This window comes from Canis lupus, chromosome 16, assembly GCF_003254725.2.
Source record: "Canis lupus dingo isolate Sandy chromosome 16, ASM325472v2, whole genome shotgun sequence".
Lineage (NCBI taxonomy): Eukaryota > Metazoa > Chordata > Mammalia > Carnivora > Canidae > Canis > Canis lupus.
In genome coordinates this window covers 5,413,464-5,434,620 of record NC_064258.1, presented here as the reverse complement: position 1 = coordinate 5,434,620, position 21,157 = coordinate 5,413,464, and the positions used below count along the sequence as shown (strand labels likewise).

The 21,157-nt window shown below is 39.1% G+C and overlaps 1 protein-coding gene across 2 annotated transcripts in view; it reads right to left on the bottom strand.

Moving 5' to 3' along the window:
* TPK1 (thiamin pyrophosphokinase 1) overlaps positions 1-21,157 on the bottom strand; it is a 332,218-nt gene that overhangs the window by 66,689 nt on the left and 244,372 nt on the right. Inside the window, exon 8 of one of the 2 annotated variants that reach the window (XM_035699734.2) lies at positions 799-842. The exons of the other annotated variant lie outside the window; for it this stretch is intronic. Coding sequence (XP_035555627.1) covers positions 814-842 — 29 coding nt within the window. The 3' untranslated portion in view covers positions 799-813. Of the gene's footprint in view, positions 1-798; positions 843-21,157 lie in introns of those variants that run through there. 2 annotated transcript variants of the gene reach the window in all.

The following is a 21,157-nucleotide window of genomic DNA, read 5'->3' as shown; positions in this document are numbered from 1 at the left end:
ATAGCGCGAAGAAAGGCGTCTGTCATCTTGGTCTGGAGCAAGGAACTGCTGTAAATCAGCTAAAGCATTTAAGGAGGAGAAAGGTCAAGGCTTCTGGTCCTGAATCCCAGACTTTTATTTTATTTCGCATTGACGGACTGATTGATTAACCTTTTTGCAGGGGTTGCTAATGGCCAATGTAATGTAACTGCAGAAACAGGGGCAAAATAGTTCAAACTCTGCCGTCGTAGGATCAGACTACTCTCTTTCCCGTACACTTGAATTACACTTGTTTGTCCTGGCCCAAGTACCAGGCTAGAAAACAAGTCATAGCTGATCAGATGTTCAATAAGCAGGTTTCATTAGACTGGCTATTTCTTTACAGGTAAATCCTGAAACAAACAGGAGGGATGGGCCAGCCTGGCAGTTGATCATCAGGGCCATTTGACTGTCAAGATAAAGCTTTCCCATGAAGGAAATTCTTTCTCCCATTAGACTGCTAAAAAGACACAGCTGCCCTGCAGTCCTCACCCTCTTGGCTATTTATGCTCTGCACGGAAGGAGATGCCTTGCCAGACTCTTTTGGCTGATGAATGCTAGCTCACCTAGGCCACTGAGGTTGGCAGTCTCTCTGGGCCTTTGTCTGAGACAGTTAGTACTTTAAGGAGCTGACAGTGGAGAGATGCGTTTTTTTTTCCCCCTTGTGTGGAGCTTGTTGCTTCAAGCAGCCTCTCATCCTTCCTGTCCATGCAGCCAATTGAACCTCAGTGACAGAAATAAAGAGTGAAGAATAATACAGAGACAGATGTTTCAGATCCAGAAGCAGTGAGGGTGCTAGAATGACGAGAAAGCAGGATGACAATCTGGACAAAAAAGAGAGAGAAAGGATGTAATCTATCAATCCTGACCTGCAATTCCTCAAGTATACCACAATGATTTTATTTTTCAATTATCTAGAGGTTGAAGTATTAAAAGGAATCCAACAAGGACCCCAGGGCTCTCAGAATCCTGGCTGGGCAACAGCCTGGATCAGAAAACCAACAAATAAACTGCCAAAGCATCACATTACTCTCCTTCCCTATGCGTCAAGGTTTTATTGAACAGCTAGCTGGGAAGTTTGTTTTAGAGAATTCTACACATTTACTATAAGGTCAGTGTATCATTTGATGTAGTAATTTCAATTACTTTAATATTGCACATGACATATTTTAATTGAAAAAAAAAGTTAAGTACAACTCTAGCGATTCCCTGATTCAATACTAATTGTTCTGTGCATTCATAGTCCACAGTTACTAATGGGGGAGCTATCCAAGACAGAATTCTGCTCTTCTGCTCTCTACCGCCAGCGACCGGAAGGCTTTGATTTTGAGCACATTGGTTATTTTTTTCCTCCTCCATTCATATCTTTCCTAGGCAAGTATCTGTCTGCACGCTTCCAAGGATTCTGTTAATCCATGTTCTAACAAAATCCTCAGAAAAAAGAAAACTTATCTACAGGAAATATAAAGTTATATAAAAAATTATCATTTAATCTGAATGCAAAAAGGGAAAAAAGGAGTAAACACAATATAAATTTAAATTAGTGATTTATAAAAGGAACATCCTTAATATCACAGCATAAGTAAACTTACTGGAACTCAACAGCCATGATTTAAAAAAAAAATGAACACACCAAAATTAGTAGGAGTGGAAAGAGGAGTGAATGCATGTTTTGGGGGAGTTGGTGTTCTACTACTAAACAAGTATTTGTTTTCTGAAGTGAAAATCGCTTCATGGCATATAATCTACTTTTAGTTATTTCCGAGAAAACAAATGAATATGTTTAATTACTCTAGATGGAAGCATGATTGCCCGCACATGCAATCACAGAAAAGAGAGCTAATCTATTTGCCCACCCCTTGGCAAAGCATGTAGTGATAGGCATGTAAATCAATCTTCTCTTTTTTTCCCTCCCTTCCCTCCCCATCTCTATGGACCTGTACATGTATGGGTGGATGTATGTACCTGCATGTTGCTAGGGCTACGAGCCCCCACCGCCTGCCCAGACACTAATCATCTGGCTCTGCCATAGTCCTAAGGGCATGCCCTCTAGCTGAAAGCAGCTATGTGGGTCATGAAAGAAATAGTAAGAGACCCATATGAAGAATAGGTTTTTTAGCCACTACTGCTAAATAAACAAACAAGATGCTTCCTTCATGCTGAATGTTAACATTTCCAGGCCTGTGTTCTATTATCCAAAATAGTGCTTGTCCGAACTTGAGATTTTATTGTTTTTCATATCACAAAGGTGTAAAGCTAGGGGGTCATAAAACATATGTACAACGAACAGGACCAACTGAGAGTGTTTTTCAAGAGCTCATTTGAGGATTTTGGGGGAAAACTGGGTTCTGTGGAATTACAGAAGAATAGTCATTTAAAGACTCAGCATTAACAACAATAGCCAAACTATGGAGAGAGCCTAAATGTCCATTGATTGATGAATGGATAAGGAAGATGTGGCATGCACAGAAACACACACACACACAAATATTATTCAGCCATCAAAAAGAAGGAAATCTTGCCATTTGCTATGATATGGATGTAACTACAGGATATTATGCTCAGTGAAATAAGTCAAAGACAAATACCATATGATCTCATATGTGGAACTTAAGAAAGAAAACAGAGAACATATGGGAAGAGGGAAAAGGAAAAAAAAAAAGAAAAGGATGGGCTAGATGGGGGATGGACATTAAGGAGGGCACTTTTGATGAGCACTGGGTGTTGTATGAAAATGATGAATCACTGAATTCTACTCCAGAAACTAATACTGCCCTGTATGTTAACAAAATTTAAATTAAAAAAAAGGAAAAAAATGACTCCATATTCCCAGGTGGTCTATTTGCCCACCACCCTTTGGTAAAACATGTAGTGATAGGCATGGAAAACGTAACCTGGAATGATCTGAGTAGCCCATCCCACTCTCAGGTATACCCATCTCATGTATGCCCTCTGTGAGAACATGATCACAGCAGAAAGGTGGCTTAGCTTTAAATGAGCCCTTTTTAACTTTGTACAGGAAACACTTAGGGAGTTAAAACAAAAAGCAAAAAAATACAACATCCAGGTAACAACGGAGATAGACCAATTAAATCAGACCCTCCACATGTAGAACAGAAGAGTACAGGCTTCAGTACATTTTATAACCTCCCAGGTGATTCCACTGTGCAGCCATGGTTGATACACTCATTTACTTCAAAAATAGTTCAAATGGTAAAAAAGAAGGTACTAAGACAAACCCCCTGGCCTGTGGGCTAATTTATCAGAAAGCTATAAGGCAACTAATTCTCCACAAGATTCTCTTCAAATATGTCTGACAAAAACCTCTCTATAGCAGCCCTGTGAATTCTAAGATCCTAGTGAAGGTTTACTTTTACCTTTAGTAGGAGGTGGTATTTGGAATCAGATGGCCAGAGGTCTGTTCCAACTCTATTGCTTAGAGGCTTCCTGACCCCAGGCAACAAAGTTCATCTCTATACCTTAGTTACTCACCTGCGAAACTTACTTCACATTGCTGGATTATAGAAGACAATTCATAGACGTGCCTCAAAAGAGTTTCTGACACTTCAGGAAGCCTGAAGTATTCACTTTGTATTTATTAGCTATTATTTCTTGCAGAAAAAAATAAAGCAGAGGCCATAACCAAAATAAGAATTGTATGTGCAATGTTATGAATTCATTTCAGTGACTTAAAAAAAAAGTATGTGATAAGTTAGTATCTGTTGTAACAGCAGTATTATACTTCAAACAAAACAGTTGCTTATCTACGTTTATGGTTTACGGTTCTAGGTAAAATTGTGGTTGAGCAAAGGGTTTTGCAATTTAATAAAATGTTTAAAATCACTGTGTTAACATACTTGACCTTATAGGTTTAAAACACATTGTTAGAAATATTCACAGGCAATGGAATCTTTTTCTCTGAAGTCTCTCTGATTTATATTAACTTGATGGATGCCTACCATAAACATGGATAAAACTATGTGGCCAAGCTTTTGGCTTTCAGTGGGGTACAGAGCATTTTTGCTTGGTATATTACCTAGGGAACTGCTGACAGTGATAATGACATGGAGGAGGCTGCTCCTGGTCACAGACTTCCCCTGAATTAAAACCACAGAAAACAGGAGAGGCTTGACCAGTGTAGGCGAAACATGGCCTTGCCATCTTCAGAAACTTCAGAAGTTTTTAATATTAAGGAAAAAAGTTAGATATCCAGTTCTGGTGGAAAGATCCTATCTCAGCTGTCCATCATGATCTCAATGAAGAGAGAAATATAATGTATTATTGTTATTATATTGGCTGGTGATTGGAAACACATTACCAATGTACAAATTAGAACCTCTAATTCTAAAGCAATTATCAGCCAATTTCAGAGCTGTTAACACGATTAAAATTATGAATACATTAGCTGATTCACCCTCACTAATCATATTTTGATTAGATAATACTATATGCTAATAGGTATACTATTCAAATTTCTTAAAGGTTTTTTAGTAGAAAAAGTTTGACAAAATTGTTCAGTAATGTACGCAGACCTGGGAAGGGAATGAATGATTGATGGATTTTTTTTTCCTCATAAACCTTATTAAAGGTCCTGATTTGGTTGGTCTCCAACTGTTTTGGCTCAGAATTAGGAATTCTAGTTTTGATGATGGCTCATGTGCACTGATTAGAAAAACATCTCGCAGAGCTATTAGAAAAGTTAATCACTAGAAAAATAATGGCGATAGAACACTATTTCATACTGAAAGTTCTTAAAAGTGTCCACTTTTCATTTATTATAGGGCATACACTCTTAATGAAGCATCAATGAACAGTTGGTATCTACATAAGTACATCTCTACAGGTAATACTTGAATTCTACCTATAAGTATAATCCTTCTATAAGCAGCAGCAGGTAGTGTGAAATGCAGCAGAGTGGGTGTGTGGTTCTAGGTATAGAATTGTGAAGATTTAAAAAAATTTTTTTAAATTGGAGTTCCACTTGCCAAATTATAGCATAACACCCAGTGCTCATCCCGCCAAGTGCCCCCCTCAGTGCCCAACATCCAGTCATCCCACCCCCCGCCCACCTCCTCTTCCACTACCCCTTGTTCATTTCCCAGAGTTAGGAGTCTCTCACGTTTTGTCACCCTCACTAATATTTTTTTTATAATAAATTTATTTTTTATTGGTGTTCAATTTGCCAACATACAGAATAACACCCAGTGCTCATCCCGTCAAGTGCCCCCTTCAGTGCCTGTCACCCAGTCACCCCCACCCCCCACCCTCCTCCCCTTCCACCACCCCTAGTTCGTTTCCCAGAGTTAGGAGTCTTTATGTTCTGTCTCCCTTTCTGATATTTCCTACCCATTTCTTCTCCCTTCCCTTCTATTCCCTTTCACTATTATTTATATTCCCCAAATGAATGAGAACATATAATGTTTGTCCTTCTCCGATTGACTTATTTCACTGATATTTTCACTCATTTTCTCTCCTTTCCCCTTTATTCCCTTTCACTATTTTTTATATTCCCCAAATGAATGAGACCATAGAATGTTTATCCTTCTCTGATTGACTCACTTCACTCAGCATAATACCCTCCAGGTCCGTCCACATCAAAACAAATGGTGGGCATTTGTTGTTTCTAATGGCTGAGGAATATTCCATTGTATACATAAACCCCATCTTCTTTATCCATTCATCTTTCGATGGACACCGAGGCTCCTTCCACAGTTTGGCTGCTGTGGACATTGCTGCTATAAACCTCGGGGTGCAGGTGTCCCGGCGTTTCATTGCATCTGTATCTTTCACTGCTGGTAAATCCCCAGCAGTGCAATTGCTGGAACTGTGAAGATTTTCTAATGTCCACAGACTTCACTGATAGTATATTTGGTCCTCTAAATTGCATCACCCTGTTTTCTTTTTTTCTTAAAGATTATATTTATTTATTCATGAGAGAGAGAGACAGAGAGAGAGAGAGAGAGAGAGAGGCAGAGACACAGGCAGAGGGAGAAGCAGGGAGCCTGACCCCGGGTCTCCAGGATCACGCCCCAGGCTGAAGGCAGCGCTAAACCGCTGAGCCACCCGGGCTGCCCGCATGACCCTGTTTTAAGCAAGAAACTGGTAGATCATCTGTTTGGGACAGAACACAGGACAGAATAAATTACAGAAACAGATTTGGGACATTTTACAAAGATAAGAGATACTTCCAGGCTTGTTTTTGTTGGAAAGAACCAAGTCATCCCACAAATTATGTGACTAAAGATGAGAATACACTCTTTTATGAGCAGACATGGAGTTGAACTTGGAATTTTATAAATTTTTAAAATATTTATTTGAGTGAGAGAGAGAGAGTGAGCAAGCGCGCACGCAAGCATGCAAGCAGGGGGAGGGGCAAAGGGAGAGAATCTCCAAGCTGATTCCCCTCTGAGCACAGAGCCTGACCACTGATCTCAGGGACCCATGAGATCACGACCTGAGCCACAACCAAGAAATGGAGACTCAACCAACTGAGCCACCTAGGCACCCCTGAACTTGGAATTGTAAAGGTCAATGGTACATACTGAAAAAGATAATATATTAAATGCAGCCATCATTTAAAAAAAAAAAAAGTCACTCAACAGATCTTACCCTTAGAGTAAAAGGAATGCTGTGTTTGAATGCTTAGATAATTGACATAAGGTTCTAGTTTCCTATTTGGACTGATTTTTAAAAAGAAAAAAAATATTTACTATATCTTTCTCTAATCCAATTCATACAATGATTCCAGAGTCATCTTCATTAAACACAAAGGTGATTGTTTCCCTTCTCTGTTCACAATCTTGACCCACTGCCTACAGACAAATCCAGACTTCCTCTCACAGTTCACAACCCCTTCGTGATTTGACCCCACCTACATTTCTAGCAGCATCTCTCATCAGCACCTCTACTGTGCACTTGAGCTACGTCAATACTTCTGACTTATCATGACATATTCTTGCAGATGCTACACCATCTTTTTGGAATGTGCTGTTTCATTTAATAGTTGTTACAAAAGATTTCTCTTCAAATATTGTTTGTAATTGTGACAGATCATAGCTTCCCAAGAGAACAAATTAGCATATAAATGATGAGCCTTTGGCATCAAAGGAAATATTCAACAATAGGGATACACACACACACACACACACACACACACACACACACACCTAAGTTACAAATTATCTAAACCATGTAGAAAAGTATGTTTTTCCAAACTTAAAAAAAAAAAAAAAACAAAAGCTTGATCTGACTTGATCCTATTCATAGCCCTAAGGCAAAATAGAAATTCCTATAATACAGAAACTCCTGTAATACAGAAAAATACATGGATATCATAACAGACTTAGAATAGATTTAATATTTCTCCATGTTCAGAAAATCAAGTTGATGCATTTCATATCCCTACTCCCCTGGTTTTATGGTTCTTGGCAATTCTTTTGATTATTTTTGTTCTCAGGCAGGGCTGCCAATTTATTTTCTAAGCCTTAACCACCCCATCACTCGGGTCTTCTTGGCACCAGCCCTCACTCTGCCGCCAAGCTCCCCTTCACTAGTTGGCATCAAAAATGAAACGCGGCCATAAAAGAAAGCTGCCTTAATAATAGGTGTGTGCTGGGCAAACAGTAACTTCCTTAAAGCCCTCTCCTTTAAAAACATCAGCTAGAATATGGCCTCAAACATTACAGTCCTTTAGCTGATCATTTGCTTCTACTTTTGATGTCTCTGCCTCCTCTTCCTGGCTCCTTTCCTTTACTTATTCAATTATATGACTGTAGAATTTGTTTTTAAGTATGCTAGGACATGAAGCCCCAGCATTTTCATGTCTGTGGTTCCCACGATGAAAATTAAAGGATATGAAAAGTGCTGGAAATAACTGAGTAATAATTCTGACAAATATTCTAAATATACCCTGTAGTCTACAATGGCATAGATTCTTGGAACATAAACTGCTGTGCCATGCAGTATCAGAGAGGTTGATAAAATCTTGGCATGTGTTTCGGGGGAAAGGTTGACAAGTTTCAAACTTTTAAGAAGTTTCTGCAAAATTATGTCAGCCTCCCCAAAGATCTCTTCTAACAATTTAATCTGAATCAGTTCCCATTCCCTTTGAGATCCATCTATCCTTTGCAAAGCCTGCTGTCCACTTTTCCAAATCAATGAGACCAATCTGTACTTTGACTGGAATTTCCTGTTTTATTATCAAAATTGTTTTAAAAACAATTTAAAAAGGTAAAAGGTTCTGGGATTTGTTCTAATCAAAGGTACAGGGCACAAAGCACAAGGCATTATTAATACTTCAGAACACACACAACAAAGGAAATCATTCAGCACCATTTCAGCATATTCCACCACTCAGGAGATTCATGCATATTTAAGTGAATTAATTTATTTTCTGCAATTTGCTCTTTAAGAGCTTAAGTGGCCATTTGCTGTTGCTTATTTCAGGATTCTGTGCCCTCGTTCTCTGAGTCACCAACTTATAGCTTGAGTGCTCCAGGTATATTTATGTTCCCAAAGTATTTTAAATTACCCATTAGGAAATCCAATTTCCTATTTATAAGACTCAGAAGTGATTTTCCACTGTTCACTTTTTTTTCTTAATTAAGGATATAGGCCTGTTTTCTCAGCTGAATTTTTGCTATCATATCTCATTGGCTCTACAACAGTCAATATTTCAGAATGTTATCGATATCAGGATGACAGTCACTTAGGATGGGCCACTCTTGGGTCCTCTTGAGATTGATATTTTGACCACCCATAAAAATCATCACCATAATAATGTCCATTGCTTATTATACTCTGTGTCCAGCACTTTACGTACACTATCTCATGTAACCCTTTCCAAACTTCTAGGACACATCTTCTCTATGACTATGGCGGTTTGGGAGATTAGAAACCCACCACCTCTTCCTTCCAAGCTTTACATTGGTTCACTGATGTCCAAGGGATGTCAATTGTGATTTAGAGGGTTCAAGAATGATCAGGACCCAGTTTCTGCCTTTAAGAAATTTATGATCTAGTTAGGGAAAGGGCAGAGGCAGTTATACAGATATTACAATCCAAGGCTATGAGTGGCTTAAACCGACATGCAAGGTGCTCTGAAGATTCAGGGAAATGAAAGATCACATCTGGTTGGGGGGTATAAATCTTCAAAAGGCAGCTGCTGTCTTGTAGAAGCCCAGAAAAGAAGATGGGATGCAGAGAATGGAAGCCATGGAGGTCAGGTCATCAATAAATGGCCCATTCTAGGGCAGTGGCCTTGAATCAGGGATGACTGACAACAGTGAACTGAAGACTATTTGGTTTTCACTACGGACTGAAAGCCTTTCATCTAGTGGTGGACTCCACACACACGGCAAATTCTTGGATTTAGGGACAGCAGAATTGGATCACAGTGATGAACAGAGTTCCTTAAACTTTTGTTTTGGGATCCCTGGGTGGCGCAGCGGTTTGGCGCCTGCCTTTGGCCCAGGGTGCGATCCTGGAGACCCGGGATCGAATCCCATATCAGGCTCCCGATGCATGGAGCCTGCTTCTCCCTCTGCCTGTGTCTCTGCCTCTCTCTCTCTCTGTGACTATCATAAGTAAATAAATAAAAAAATTAAAAAAAAAAAAACTTTTGTTTTGAGGTAGCTCTCCAAGCATATCTTATTTATAGTCAGACTGTTAAACAGAAACTCACTTGGCAAAATGTTTCATTTTAGATTCACCTCAGGTATTATCTTTGATTCCCTCCTAGGTACTGCCTCTTCCACATCTTCTGTGTGGTTAAAATAAAAAACCCATAAAATTCAATTGTGTAAATTTAAAGATCTAACTGGCTTTTTAAAGGATTCCTGCGTTGGGAAAGCATATCACCCAGCAAGTAAGAAGGAGCTAGAGGAGCTGCACAAATGAAAGGAAGGCTTTTACAGGCTGAAGGTGGTGGAGAGGAAGGAAGAAGTTTCTAACAAAGAGTGGATTGCTTCAGGCGAGGTTACCCCCTTTGAGGATTAGGGTGTGGGGGGGTCCTATCCCGCAGACTAGAGCTGATCAGAGATTCCAGATGGACTGGTTAAAGGTCACATTTCAGGGAGAGGCTGAAAGCACAGTAAAGTCTTAGTTTGCTTAGTTGTGATCAGATCATTGAGCAGATAGAAGGAGACTCAGAAGCAGACCAAGCAGACAAGGGCATTTTCTTAATGAGAAATGAAGTTGGCAAAATACATCAGTTGACTTCCAGGTAACAAATTTGTCTTAAATGTGTTTGGCTGTACTGACTGACAGGACAGTGCTACCCCACCGCTCGCCCAGCCACACGGGAGTTTTCAGATTGTTGAGGTGCAACTATAATAGTTATTGAGGTACTACTAGCATTTTCTTCTTCTATTCCTATCTTCTTCATTAAAAATATGCTCATGGGTAAAATTAAACAGAAAACACAGCTAACTGGAAAATTTCAACTGTGACGCTCTAAATATTTGTGATTGCCATAAGAATTAATGTAAATCAGTAACAGTCCTTCAGACAGCACGAAGCACCAAGAGATGATGGTGTTAAGTACACCCAGGCCCCATAACTATGAACCTATCCCACTGGTGTCCTCTTGATCTTACGAAGCACACTGAATCACCAAGGAGACATTATGTGAAGAGTGACCCTTAACCTGCTTCAGCGAATTTTTTTGGATTGATCAAAATCATTAGTACTTACACATAGTTATGATTATTTGCGGTAGAATTTACAACTGATGGGGACTTCAGAGCTACTGCCCAAGGCTCCATTGCCCTTGTTCAAACCGCACCCCCCCCCCCACCCATCCACACTGTCCCCTGTTCTCTAGAATTCTGCTAGAGAAGAAGTCATAACTGAGGAATCTTCCATAGTTAGTCCTTGCTGTGGTCTAAAATTTGTTCAGAAGTTATTTAGTATCTTAACACCCTCTCCTTCATAGGTATTTTAAACTTTCTAAATCAATCTTATACCCAGTGGCTTACCTACTGATGCTTTCACAGATGTACTGGTAAAGATCCATGCCACTTAAGGTTAGTGCCTTCATCCATAAGTGTCTTCCCACCTTAATGCCTAGTGCCACACCTCTCATTTGATCTTCGTTCCTGGTTTTCAAGGTAGAGCTAAACATACCTCTCTTAAAAGGCTTCACGTCTACTCTGGATTCCACCTTCCAGCCTCCTGAGGGATGGCATCGCACACTGTACGCACCTATCTCCCACATCCCCCACCTCTCTCTGGGTCTCTGCAGCTACATTCCTTTGACTTTCAACATAGACAGATTTCTTTTACACCTTGGACATAAAGGCTGCCTTGATAATAAAACTCTACACCTCTAGTTTTTCCTCAATCACTGATAAACTTCTTTTTTAAAAGTTAATATGTCTACTGCCATTGTGCTCTTGGAATTCACTCAAAACTCCTTTCTAATCACCTTAAGAAGCAGAAATCTGGCTTCCATCCCTACTGTGCTGTTACTGTTCTGCATTTTCAAGAGTGAAATTGGATTTCCTTCAGTGAAATCCAACAATTTCACTCTCTTTTGCCTATTTTCCTACTCATTATTTTCTTTTTAAATGGCAGTGGCTTCTTCAAATGACCTATACAATCTTCCCTCCCTCCCTCCCTTCCTCCCTTCCTTCCTCATTGTTCCTTCTTTGCTTCCCCCCCACCAAGAATCCATATTTCTTACCAACCTATAAATAAGTTTGTTTCCAGGGCTAAGTAACCACTTCATTAGTTACTTCTAGTTGACAATGCTAGAGAAATGTGTAAGGTCTGAATACGAAAAGGATGGAGTGACTTTGATACAGAGTCCTATTATTTTTTAAAAGATTTTATTTATTTATTCATTCATTCATTCATAGAGAGAGAGAGAGAGAGAGAGAGAGAGAGGCAGAGACACAGGCAGAGGGAGAAGCAGGCTCCACGCAGGGAGCTCAACGTGGGACTTGATCCCAGGTCTCCAGGATCATGACCCTGGCTGAAGGCGGCACTAAACCGCTGGGCCACCGGGGCTGCCCCAGAGTCCTATTATAAATCAAGTCATTTAAACATCTCGTGTTAAGGATTTCACTAAATAGGATGGGAACAAAATCTAAGGGGCTCATCAACTAAAAGAAGTATACAACCTAGTTAAGTGGATAAGATAAGGATGCAAAATAATTGCAACAAACATGAATGCACTTTTTACATTTAGGTCATACTGTAAGAACACCCCATAGGACACAGTAAAATAGAACTAGGATTCTTTGTTCTCCCTCTTTCTGCAAAGCAAATCTTAAAAGTTTCATGAATAGACACACAATAAGAGAACCAATTTCATTTCCCTTTGTTTTTATAACACGTTCTCAAATTATAGTTTAATATGATCTTCAACATCTATAAAAAGGGAACAAGGGGCACCTGGGTGACTCTATTGCTTAAGCTGATTTCAGCTTAGGTCAGATCTCAGGCTTGTGAGATCAAACCCTATACTGGGCTCTGCACTAAGCAGAGTCTGCTTGAGATCCCTGTGTGTACTCTCTCTAAAATAAATAAATACATCTTTAAAAGAGGGAGGGAGGACCAAAAAATGAAATGTTTCAGGACCTTGCCTCATGCTCAGAGCAGTGAAGAAATGGGCAAGAGATATGAACTAGGGGAAGAGTAAGTTCCTTTAAAACTCCAAATCCCCAATAAGGTGAGATTCTAGATTCAGGCGTCCCTGGACCATTCCTCGGTAGGGCCCTCTCCAACACACCCTTACACTCAGCAACCATCTCTGCTTATAATCACATCCTGAATGGCATTACTTTAAGCCTCATCAACTTCTGGCAGACTTCACAGCTATTTTCACCAATAAAATTCAACTTATCTTTTGTTATCCTAATTGTTTTAAAGGTTTATGATAAAGAACTCTTGCCTCAGCATCTTTCACTAACATGCAGTTGACTCTGTGACAGAATTCACGTGGGGAAAATGCACGTGCTAATTTAAACAAGAATGCTAATGACATAATACACACAAGGTGTTATTCTAGCCTACTAGGAGGCATCCCAGGTAACAGGCACCAAACCCTTGAGGCAAATGAATTCTAGTGCAGGGAGTAAGAAATCTGCACCAAGGAAAGATGCTAACAGGTAAATACGCAGAAAGGCTGCACAGCCCATTTTTGGAATTGAAAGGAAAGAGAAATCACATTTTGTTAGGAAAGCTTCATGAAGGATATGATTTAAGTGGCCACTGGAAACGACTAAGAGCAGCAGGAGGCTGGGGGAGATGTTAAAGGGAGAAGACATACTGGGATTACTGGGAAATGGGCTCAAGCCTTGGAGGGGAGAAGGCATGTGCGTTGGACCTCAAATGCTCTTCACAGGCATTCAGGAGGAAAAACATAACAGTACAATTCTGCTACTGAGAATAAAGAGGACCAATGCTAGACATGAAAGAGACTGAGATGATTTCATTCAAAGTCACTCATTTTCAACAAAAGAGAACTCAGTACTTGGGGCAGGTGAGAGGAGGGCTCATCGCTGTATTAGAATCACAGCAGAACCAGAACAAGAACAAAGCCAGAATCACTGTCCTTACTTTGTCCTCCAAGCACAAACCAGATTTCCCCCTGTGAGTAATGTATCTATCCCATCCTTCTATAAGGGGTGAAACCTATTTAGGTAATTCACGTAGTAATTAGCATGTACCAGACAAGGCAGTAGGAAATAAAACTTTATCCTTGTCTATACCATATCCTTGTCTGTGCAGGTCAATTACAAACACCACAAGTGTAAATTTTTCTTAATTAACATGTCACATTTAAACTGCCACCAATACATTCTAAATATATTTTTTATTTTTTTTAAAGATTTTATTTTTTTATTCATGAGAGACACACAGAGAGAGGCAGAGACATAGGCAGAGGGAGAAGGAGGCTCCCCGTGGGAAGCCTAATGGGGGACTCAATCCCAGGACCCTGAATCATGACCTGAGCCAAAAGCAGATGCTCAACCAGTGAGCCACCCAGGTGCCCCAATATATTTTTTTAAGTGGCTAAAAATCAAAGTTTATTATCAGTTGTAGTGGGCTAAAAAAAATAATCAGAAAGCCTTCTTGTTTGAGTAATTTTTTTTCTAAGTACATTCTTTGACGCACACACAGACATACATATACACACACACAGAAGGAAAACCAGATTTAGGGATAGATAGTTGAGAGAGAGGGGTTGTTAATTTGCAACTAAATGGGTCCAGAAAACAGATGACTGAAAAAGGCCAATGAGATTTGCCCAAAGTGAACCTTGCAATTAAACTGAGAAGGGAGCCAAAGAGTGACGTTGACACCAGGGCTGCTGAGACACAACAATAGTACTAATGAATCTCCATCAAAGAGCAATTTATTGGATACAGCCAGAGCTTCCACTCTGCCTCAGTGTAAATGAGGGACAGTAATTATTTCCCATTCCTGGCTTCACCTTCAGCAGGAGATTATGAACTGTGGTGATGCCACAGGATGTCCTCTTCCATGGTGTTCAAAGCACTTTCATACGATGAACCACATCATAGGAGACCTCTGCGAGATGGGTCCACACAACACCACGTCAGCCCTGACACAGCTTTCCGACAAACACCCCCTGATTCTGGTCCGACTACTGCTTCTCTTAATTGCCCACACATAGCTAACTGAGGAGACGGAGGTCTCCTTGAAAATCTAAGCTGTTGGCACTTATAATCTGGATTCTTCCATTCTGTGGTGCTAGCAGCCAGTGTTCAAACTGAAAAAAGTCTTGACATCATTTACCAATCCTCGGGTGCAGAGTCTGCAGGGGCTCCCAGTACCATGGAACTCCTTCATTTTAGAGTCAGAATCTAAACCCTACTGTCCTCTTTTGTCCTCGTTACTAACCAAGATAACCCGCAGCATATATTTTTCTGCTGCATTTTGAGGGACACTCAAGGTACAAACTGTTATATGTTATACAGTAATCTCCAGAGACTTGCTTTGTCAAGGGGGTTAAAGCACTGATTTGTCCCATTTTCTGACTGTTTCTAAATCTTACAGCCAGAAAATCTCTACCCTCTCTTCTCTGGAAGAGGAAAGAATTCAGTGTAGTTCCTCGATGAAGAATTACGCTTGAGAACTTACCTCCTCTCTGTGTAATTTGTACACCTTGAGTTTCCCCCCCACCAAAAAAAAAGTAAAAATATCTTCACAAACTTGACCTGGGGTACAGTTATACAGAAAAGCCCTTTTATGTGGATGCTTCTATTTTAATCTATATACTGGATATTTCCCCAGTTTGATCTCCCCTTCTTTTAATTTAAGCCTAGTATTCTCCAAATATTTTCCACTTTTTCACAATTTGGCCTCCAAGCAATCTAGAGGACATAATGGCAGCTCACTGCTGAGAAACCTGCATGCAATCTATACCTTCTGCAACCAAGCCATCCTGCCCTTTCATCACTGTTCTTTCTCTTTCATCCTTGAATCTGCAGACACTCAAAAATTCTATTTTAACCATTTACTCTACTTTGTGAATGCTAAATACATCTTTTTTCCCCCTTGAAGCTTTATTTTATTTTTTTTTTAAAGATTTTATTTATTTATTCATGAGAGACTCAGAGAGAGAGGCAGAGACACAGGCAGCAGAAGAAGCAGGCTCCATGCAGGGAGCCCAACGTGGGACTTGATCCCAGGACCCAGGGATTACACTCTGGGCGGAAGAAAGTGCTGAGCCACCCAGGTGTCCCCCACCTTGAATCTTTATTACAAGTATCCTGAGAACCATAGTGACTGACATTTGGTTTACAGTCACCCCAGAAATCATATCATGGAGAGCATAAATGACACCTGGATTACCCGCTCTACAAAGCTATGTGGATTCTACTGTATGATCTGGGTCCTGCCGAGTAGAAAGGAGTGTCTTGGGTGGGGCTTGCAACATGATTTTCATTGCTAAGGTGTTAATTCTATCTCCTTTGTCTTGATGCTGCCCAAGTTCAAGGAAAATGCCACTTTCTTTTAGATAAAGGATTTTGAGATAGGATATTTCACTCTGTCCAAAGCTTTTACAAATAGTTATGTAAATCACCAGTGATGGATCCGACCTAGGTGCAAAGAGGACTCAGGAAATATGAACTTGAACAATTCATTTAATAACCTATGACTCAAACTTCCTCATTTATAAAATGGGGACAATATCACTCTGTGTTGGTATGGGGGTTGATGTTAAACCTGTATGACAGTGAGAATACAGAAGAGAGGTGGGATACATGAAAGTGCTATGCACAATGCAAAGTAGGATTATCTGGACCCAGTACAAAGTTACACCCAGTGATCTATTCCCACATTAAAAGTTTATTCACCTGCACCCCTCAATATTCTCTACAATTCATGTAATGACCAAAAGTTATTGCTTTCTCGTCTCAATATATTAACCGGACGGTTGAATGCACAGGGGTGCACATCTGAATCAGCACAAAAGTACAACCTGGAGGAGTGGAAAAAGAAGGCGACTCTGGAGCTTACACTAAAGTCATTCTCATCCGTCAACCTGCCCACATAAATACTAGGAAATCAACTCATTTAAAAATTGGGGAGGCCAACCTGAGTTATAATAGTGTTCTTGAATGCAGGTCAGTGAAAAATTGGTCTGCTCACAAATTCCCATTTGTCATATTCCCTACAAATGCACGTTAATTGTTTTCATATTTAAATGCCTAGAATCAACCATAATAAATGTGTGTTGTCAGGTTGTAGGGAGTTTTCTCAAAACAAAACAGGATGATTATGGCATATAGTAAATTATTGTTGGTTCCTTGTGCTCTCAGCAGAATCCAGGAGGGCAAGGCCTTAAGAGAAGAAAAATCATTCATGTCTGGTTCAAATCCTACTACACAGAAACCAGAACTGGAGCTGAGTTAATGAAATATATATTTAATACAAGTTTGTAGTAGGCCATATGTTTGTTACTAGCCTGAAATGTCTGAAAATGTAATATCTGCTTATGAATAGAATATTTGAAAACCTTTCTCAATGACATAGTCTAAAAATAGTCTTGCTCCTCAATATATTCTTCTCTCCAGAGAAATAATATCTACTGTGTCTCAATATCACCGCTAACTTTGCCTTCTTCATCAAAGCTAGGTCCTTGAGTTTCCCATGATTGTCACTTTGTGCAATGATTCCTCAGTGCTAATATTCAGAACTTATCAAAAGTGGCAGTTTTGTGGCCTATTACTCCTGACTGACGAAATCTAGGTACACACTAAGGAAGCCCAAACTTGTAATATCTCATAGTACAGGTATGTGCATGTGGTTTGGGGTGTGCATAAAGGGTAGAAATAACAGCGACAGTGGCATAAACAAACTAGTAGTTTGATAAGAGTATGTGTCCTTTTAATTCATTAATACCTGCTTGGTCTCTAATGACCTTTAGAGCCCTGAGACTAAAAATATGTGGCCATAAAAGCAACTTAAGGAAGAGTCAAATTTTCTGCCTTTTGTTTTTTCACCATCTTAATCAGACATCAGACTGTTGCCTGTTTTTTTTTTTTTAATATTTATTATTTGTTTTATGGGGAGAGGGGCAGAGGGAGAGGGAATCTGAAGCAGATTCTGTGCTAAGCACAGAGCCCAATGTGGGATTAATCTCATGACCCTGAGATCTATGACCTGAGCCAAAATCAAGAGTTAGACACTCAACCAACTGGGCCACCCAGGCGACCCTTTTGACTGTTTTGGATAGAAGCTATCAGTTTCTCATGTAAGTACAGCTTCAAAAGTTAAACAAGTTAAGAAGTATAAAAAGGATTAAAATAAAAGGAGTATGTCTAATAAGAGACTGCTTTAGAACTCTACAGCTGAATGGAGCTTTTGGCTCTGGCCTGTGTAAACCTGACTTTCCACATGATTCCACAGATCAGGATATATGCTTAGCTAAACCTGACAGCAATCTTTGAAGAAGACAAACCAGATGGGTGGAAACTGGTACCCTTGTTCTCTTTGTGGACACCAAATAAATTGTGCTCACACAATTTGTTTTTATTTTGCCTTGAGTCTTTATCACAAGTTGTCAGAGGCCAGATGAACGACAATACTTTAAATTCAGTTTCTCATTGGCAATGTAAACAAGTCTTCACACGTTAGTTTTCAGGGTAACTGCACAGATTCAATGATCTAATAATTGTATTCAATAAGTATTATTTAAGAAAATTATTTAATTCATAGATTACAGTCCTGACATGGGAGGCTGAATAATGCCCCACCACCACCAAATGTCTACATTGTAATCCCTAGAACCTGTGAATGAATCACATATGGCAGGAGGAGTTTTGCAAGATGTGATTAAATCAAAATTCTGAGATGGAGTTATTCTGGATTCTTCAGATGGTCCCAGTGTAATCACAAATCCCTTAAAAGCAGGAAGCTATACAGTCAGAGCTGGAGGAAGAGATGTAACAATGACAGAAGTCAGAGAGAGAGATTTGATGATGCTATGCTGCTAGCCTTGAAGATAGTGGAAGGAATCACGGTCGAGAAATGTGGGCAGCCTCCGGAAGCTGGAAATGGTGAGAGGAGGATTCTCCAACTGGAGCTTCCTCCTGGAAGCAGATCTGTTAATACCCTACAGCTCTTCAATACCCTGATTTTAATTTTTTAAGACCAACTTGGGATTCCAGCTTCCAGAACTCTAGGATAATAGATGCACTGCTTCAGGCCACCAGTTGGTGGTAATTTGTTACTGCAGCAATTTGAAACTGATACACCTGAAAAGTTACATCATGAAAAGTGATACAAACATGCTTATTTTTTAATCTAGCAAACATCACACATTTTAAGTTTATCTATCTTTATATATACTTAGATCTATTATCAAACATCAAAATTTCCTGCAGTGCTAGTAGTGAAGGAGATCAGGAGGAGAATGTTCTGTGCTAGGAGTGGAGACACCTGAGTTTTAGGTCAGCTCTGGCTCTGGGAAGCTGTGTGGTTTGTGGAAGTCATTTTGATTAATTTATTTTTGATTTATTTGGAAGTCATTTTAATATCTTAGTTATTTCAGTTGAAAATCCTAGGTCTCAACAACTGATGACATTATTGTGATACTATCATCTTGACATTACTCTACTATAATTATCCTAGAATTTAAGTAAAGGAGATAGTGTTCACACAGTCCAGCCCATACATCATAGAAATTGTCATCTACTGGCACTTACTATAAGAATGCATTAAAAAAATCAAGACGTAGTATCAATAGGATTCTTTTTTAAAACATCCTATTAATAAAGAAAGTAATATTCTGCTAGTTCCATAATGTAGTCCAAAGCCTAAGAAATCTCTCAGTACAGCCTTGAGTAATGAAAGTGGTATCACTATTACATTTTAAAGTTTTACCAAATACTTGGAAATATTCAGTACTCTATAAATAGAAATGTATAGTCTCCTTGGAAAACCTCTGTGAAAATATTTATTTGCAATTATGATCCTAAGTTATATAAATAATATAAATGTAATATTACAGGTATGGCTATGATGAAAAATAAATCTTTCCCCCTGCATCACACATTTAAATTTAAATAAATTTGTAAGAGAACTTTTTATTTCTGAGGTTTGAAAAGATTCTTAGTGGAAAATTATTAATGAAAACAAATCAATACTGGAATTTATAGCTAGCACTTTCCATTTATAGGTGAAAATGGCCTATGAGAACATTAATGACATTTTTAAAGTAATCATACAAAGCCACAGACATTCAAAGTCATTGATGGCTAACTAAATACAGAAGGGGTAAAGATTTCTCCTGTCCATGTATAAGTGATTTTTAAAAGAACATTTATAGGATATTATATATAGTTTTTGTGTAAATGCAACTTCTTCCCCATAAAGTTGTGCTAGCTTCAATGCTCAGTGATATCTGCTCCTCAGAAGGGCCAGCCAGGCCCTTGCTGTTTAGTCATTAGAAACAAGCTGGCCCTGTAGGTCTCCTTTTCTTCCCCCTCCTTTGTGGCAGTAAGCAGACAAAAGAGGGCCAAGGTGCAAGGTACCACCTGTCTTTGGATCAGAACATACACCAGGGATCTCCTGCAACCAGATTTCCCTCTATGCTTTGTTCTTCTCAAATCTGCATCTTGCCTGCTAGACCTACTTCCCTTGTGTCTTGCTTTTGTTGCCTTGGCTGACTTCCCCAGAGTTTCCCTCTTGAATGCCTAGACTTTAAGAGTAGGTAGCCATATTATTCAGATACTAAAACAAGTCAAAGACATCACAAAACAAAACAAAACCACCTTACAAAACAATTTATCTTAGGATATGGATGCAAAAGCCCTCAACAAAACAGAACACAGAATCCAGCAATATATAAAAAGAATTGCACACCATGAATAGGTGAGATTTGTCATAAGGATGCAAATTTGCCTTAACATCCATAATCCAATTAATGTAATACATTAAATCAACAGAATTTAAAAAAAAAACACAAAAAAGCATATGATCATCTCAATAGAAAATATTTAAAAAAGAAAAATCTACACTATTTCATGATAAACGCACTCAGCAAACTATCACTAGAATGGAATTTCCTCAATTTGATAAAAGACATCTAGAAAAAACCAACAGCGAGCATCATATGTATGGTGAAAGACCTGGATGCTTTCCATCTAAGATCAGGAACAGGACAAGGATGTCCATTTTTGCTGCTTTCAATATTATTTGAATATTTAAAATTGTACTGAAGGTTCTAGCCAGGACAATTTGGCAAGAAAAAGAAACAAGAGAATTCACATTAAAAAGAAAACTACCTTCACTTGTAGAGGACATGATCTTGAATATAAAAAAAAAAAATCCTAAGAAATCCACTAAAACACGAATAGCACTAATAAGTGAATCCAGGAAGGTCATAGGATATAAGATCAGTTGAAACAAAAATCAATTCTATTACTATACACTTGCAATGAACAACCTAAAGATGAAATTAAAAAGAGAACTCCAATCACATTAGGATTAAAACAATACATAGGAACAAATTTAGCAGAAGTACAAAGCTTACAGTAGTATCAAAACAACAAGACTTTGTTGAAAGAAGTTAAAGATCCAAATGAAAGGACCCCAGGTTCATGGATTGGAAGACTTAACACTGGTATAAGATGGATTTACTTCTCAAAGTGATCGCTGA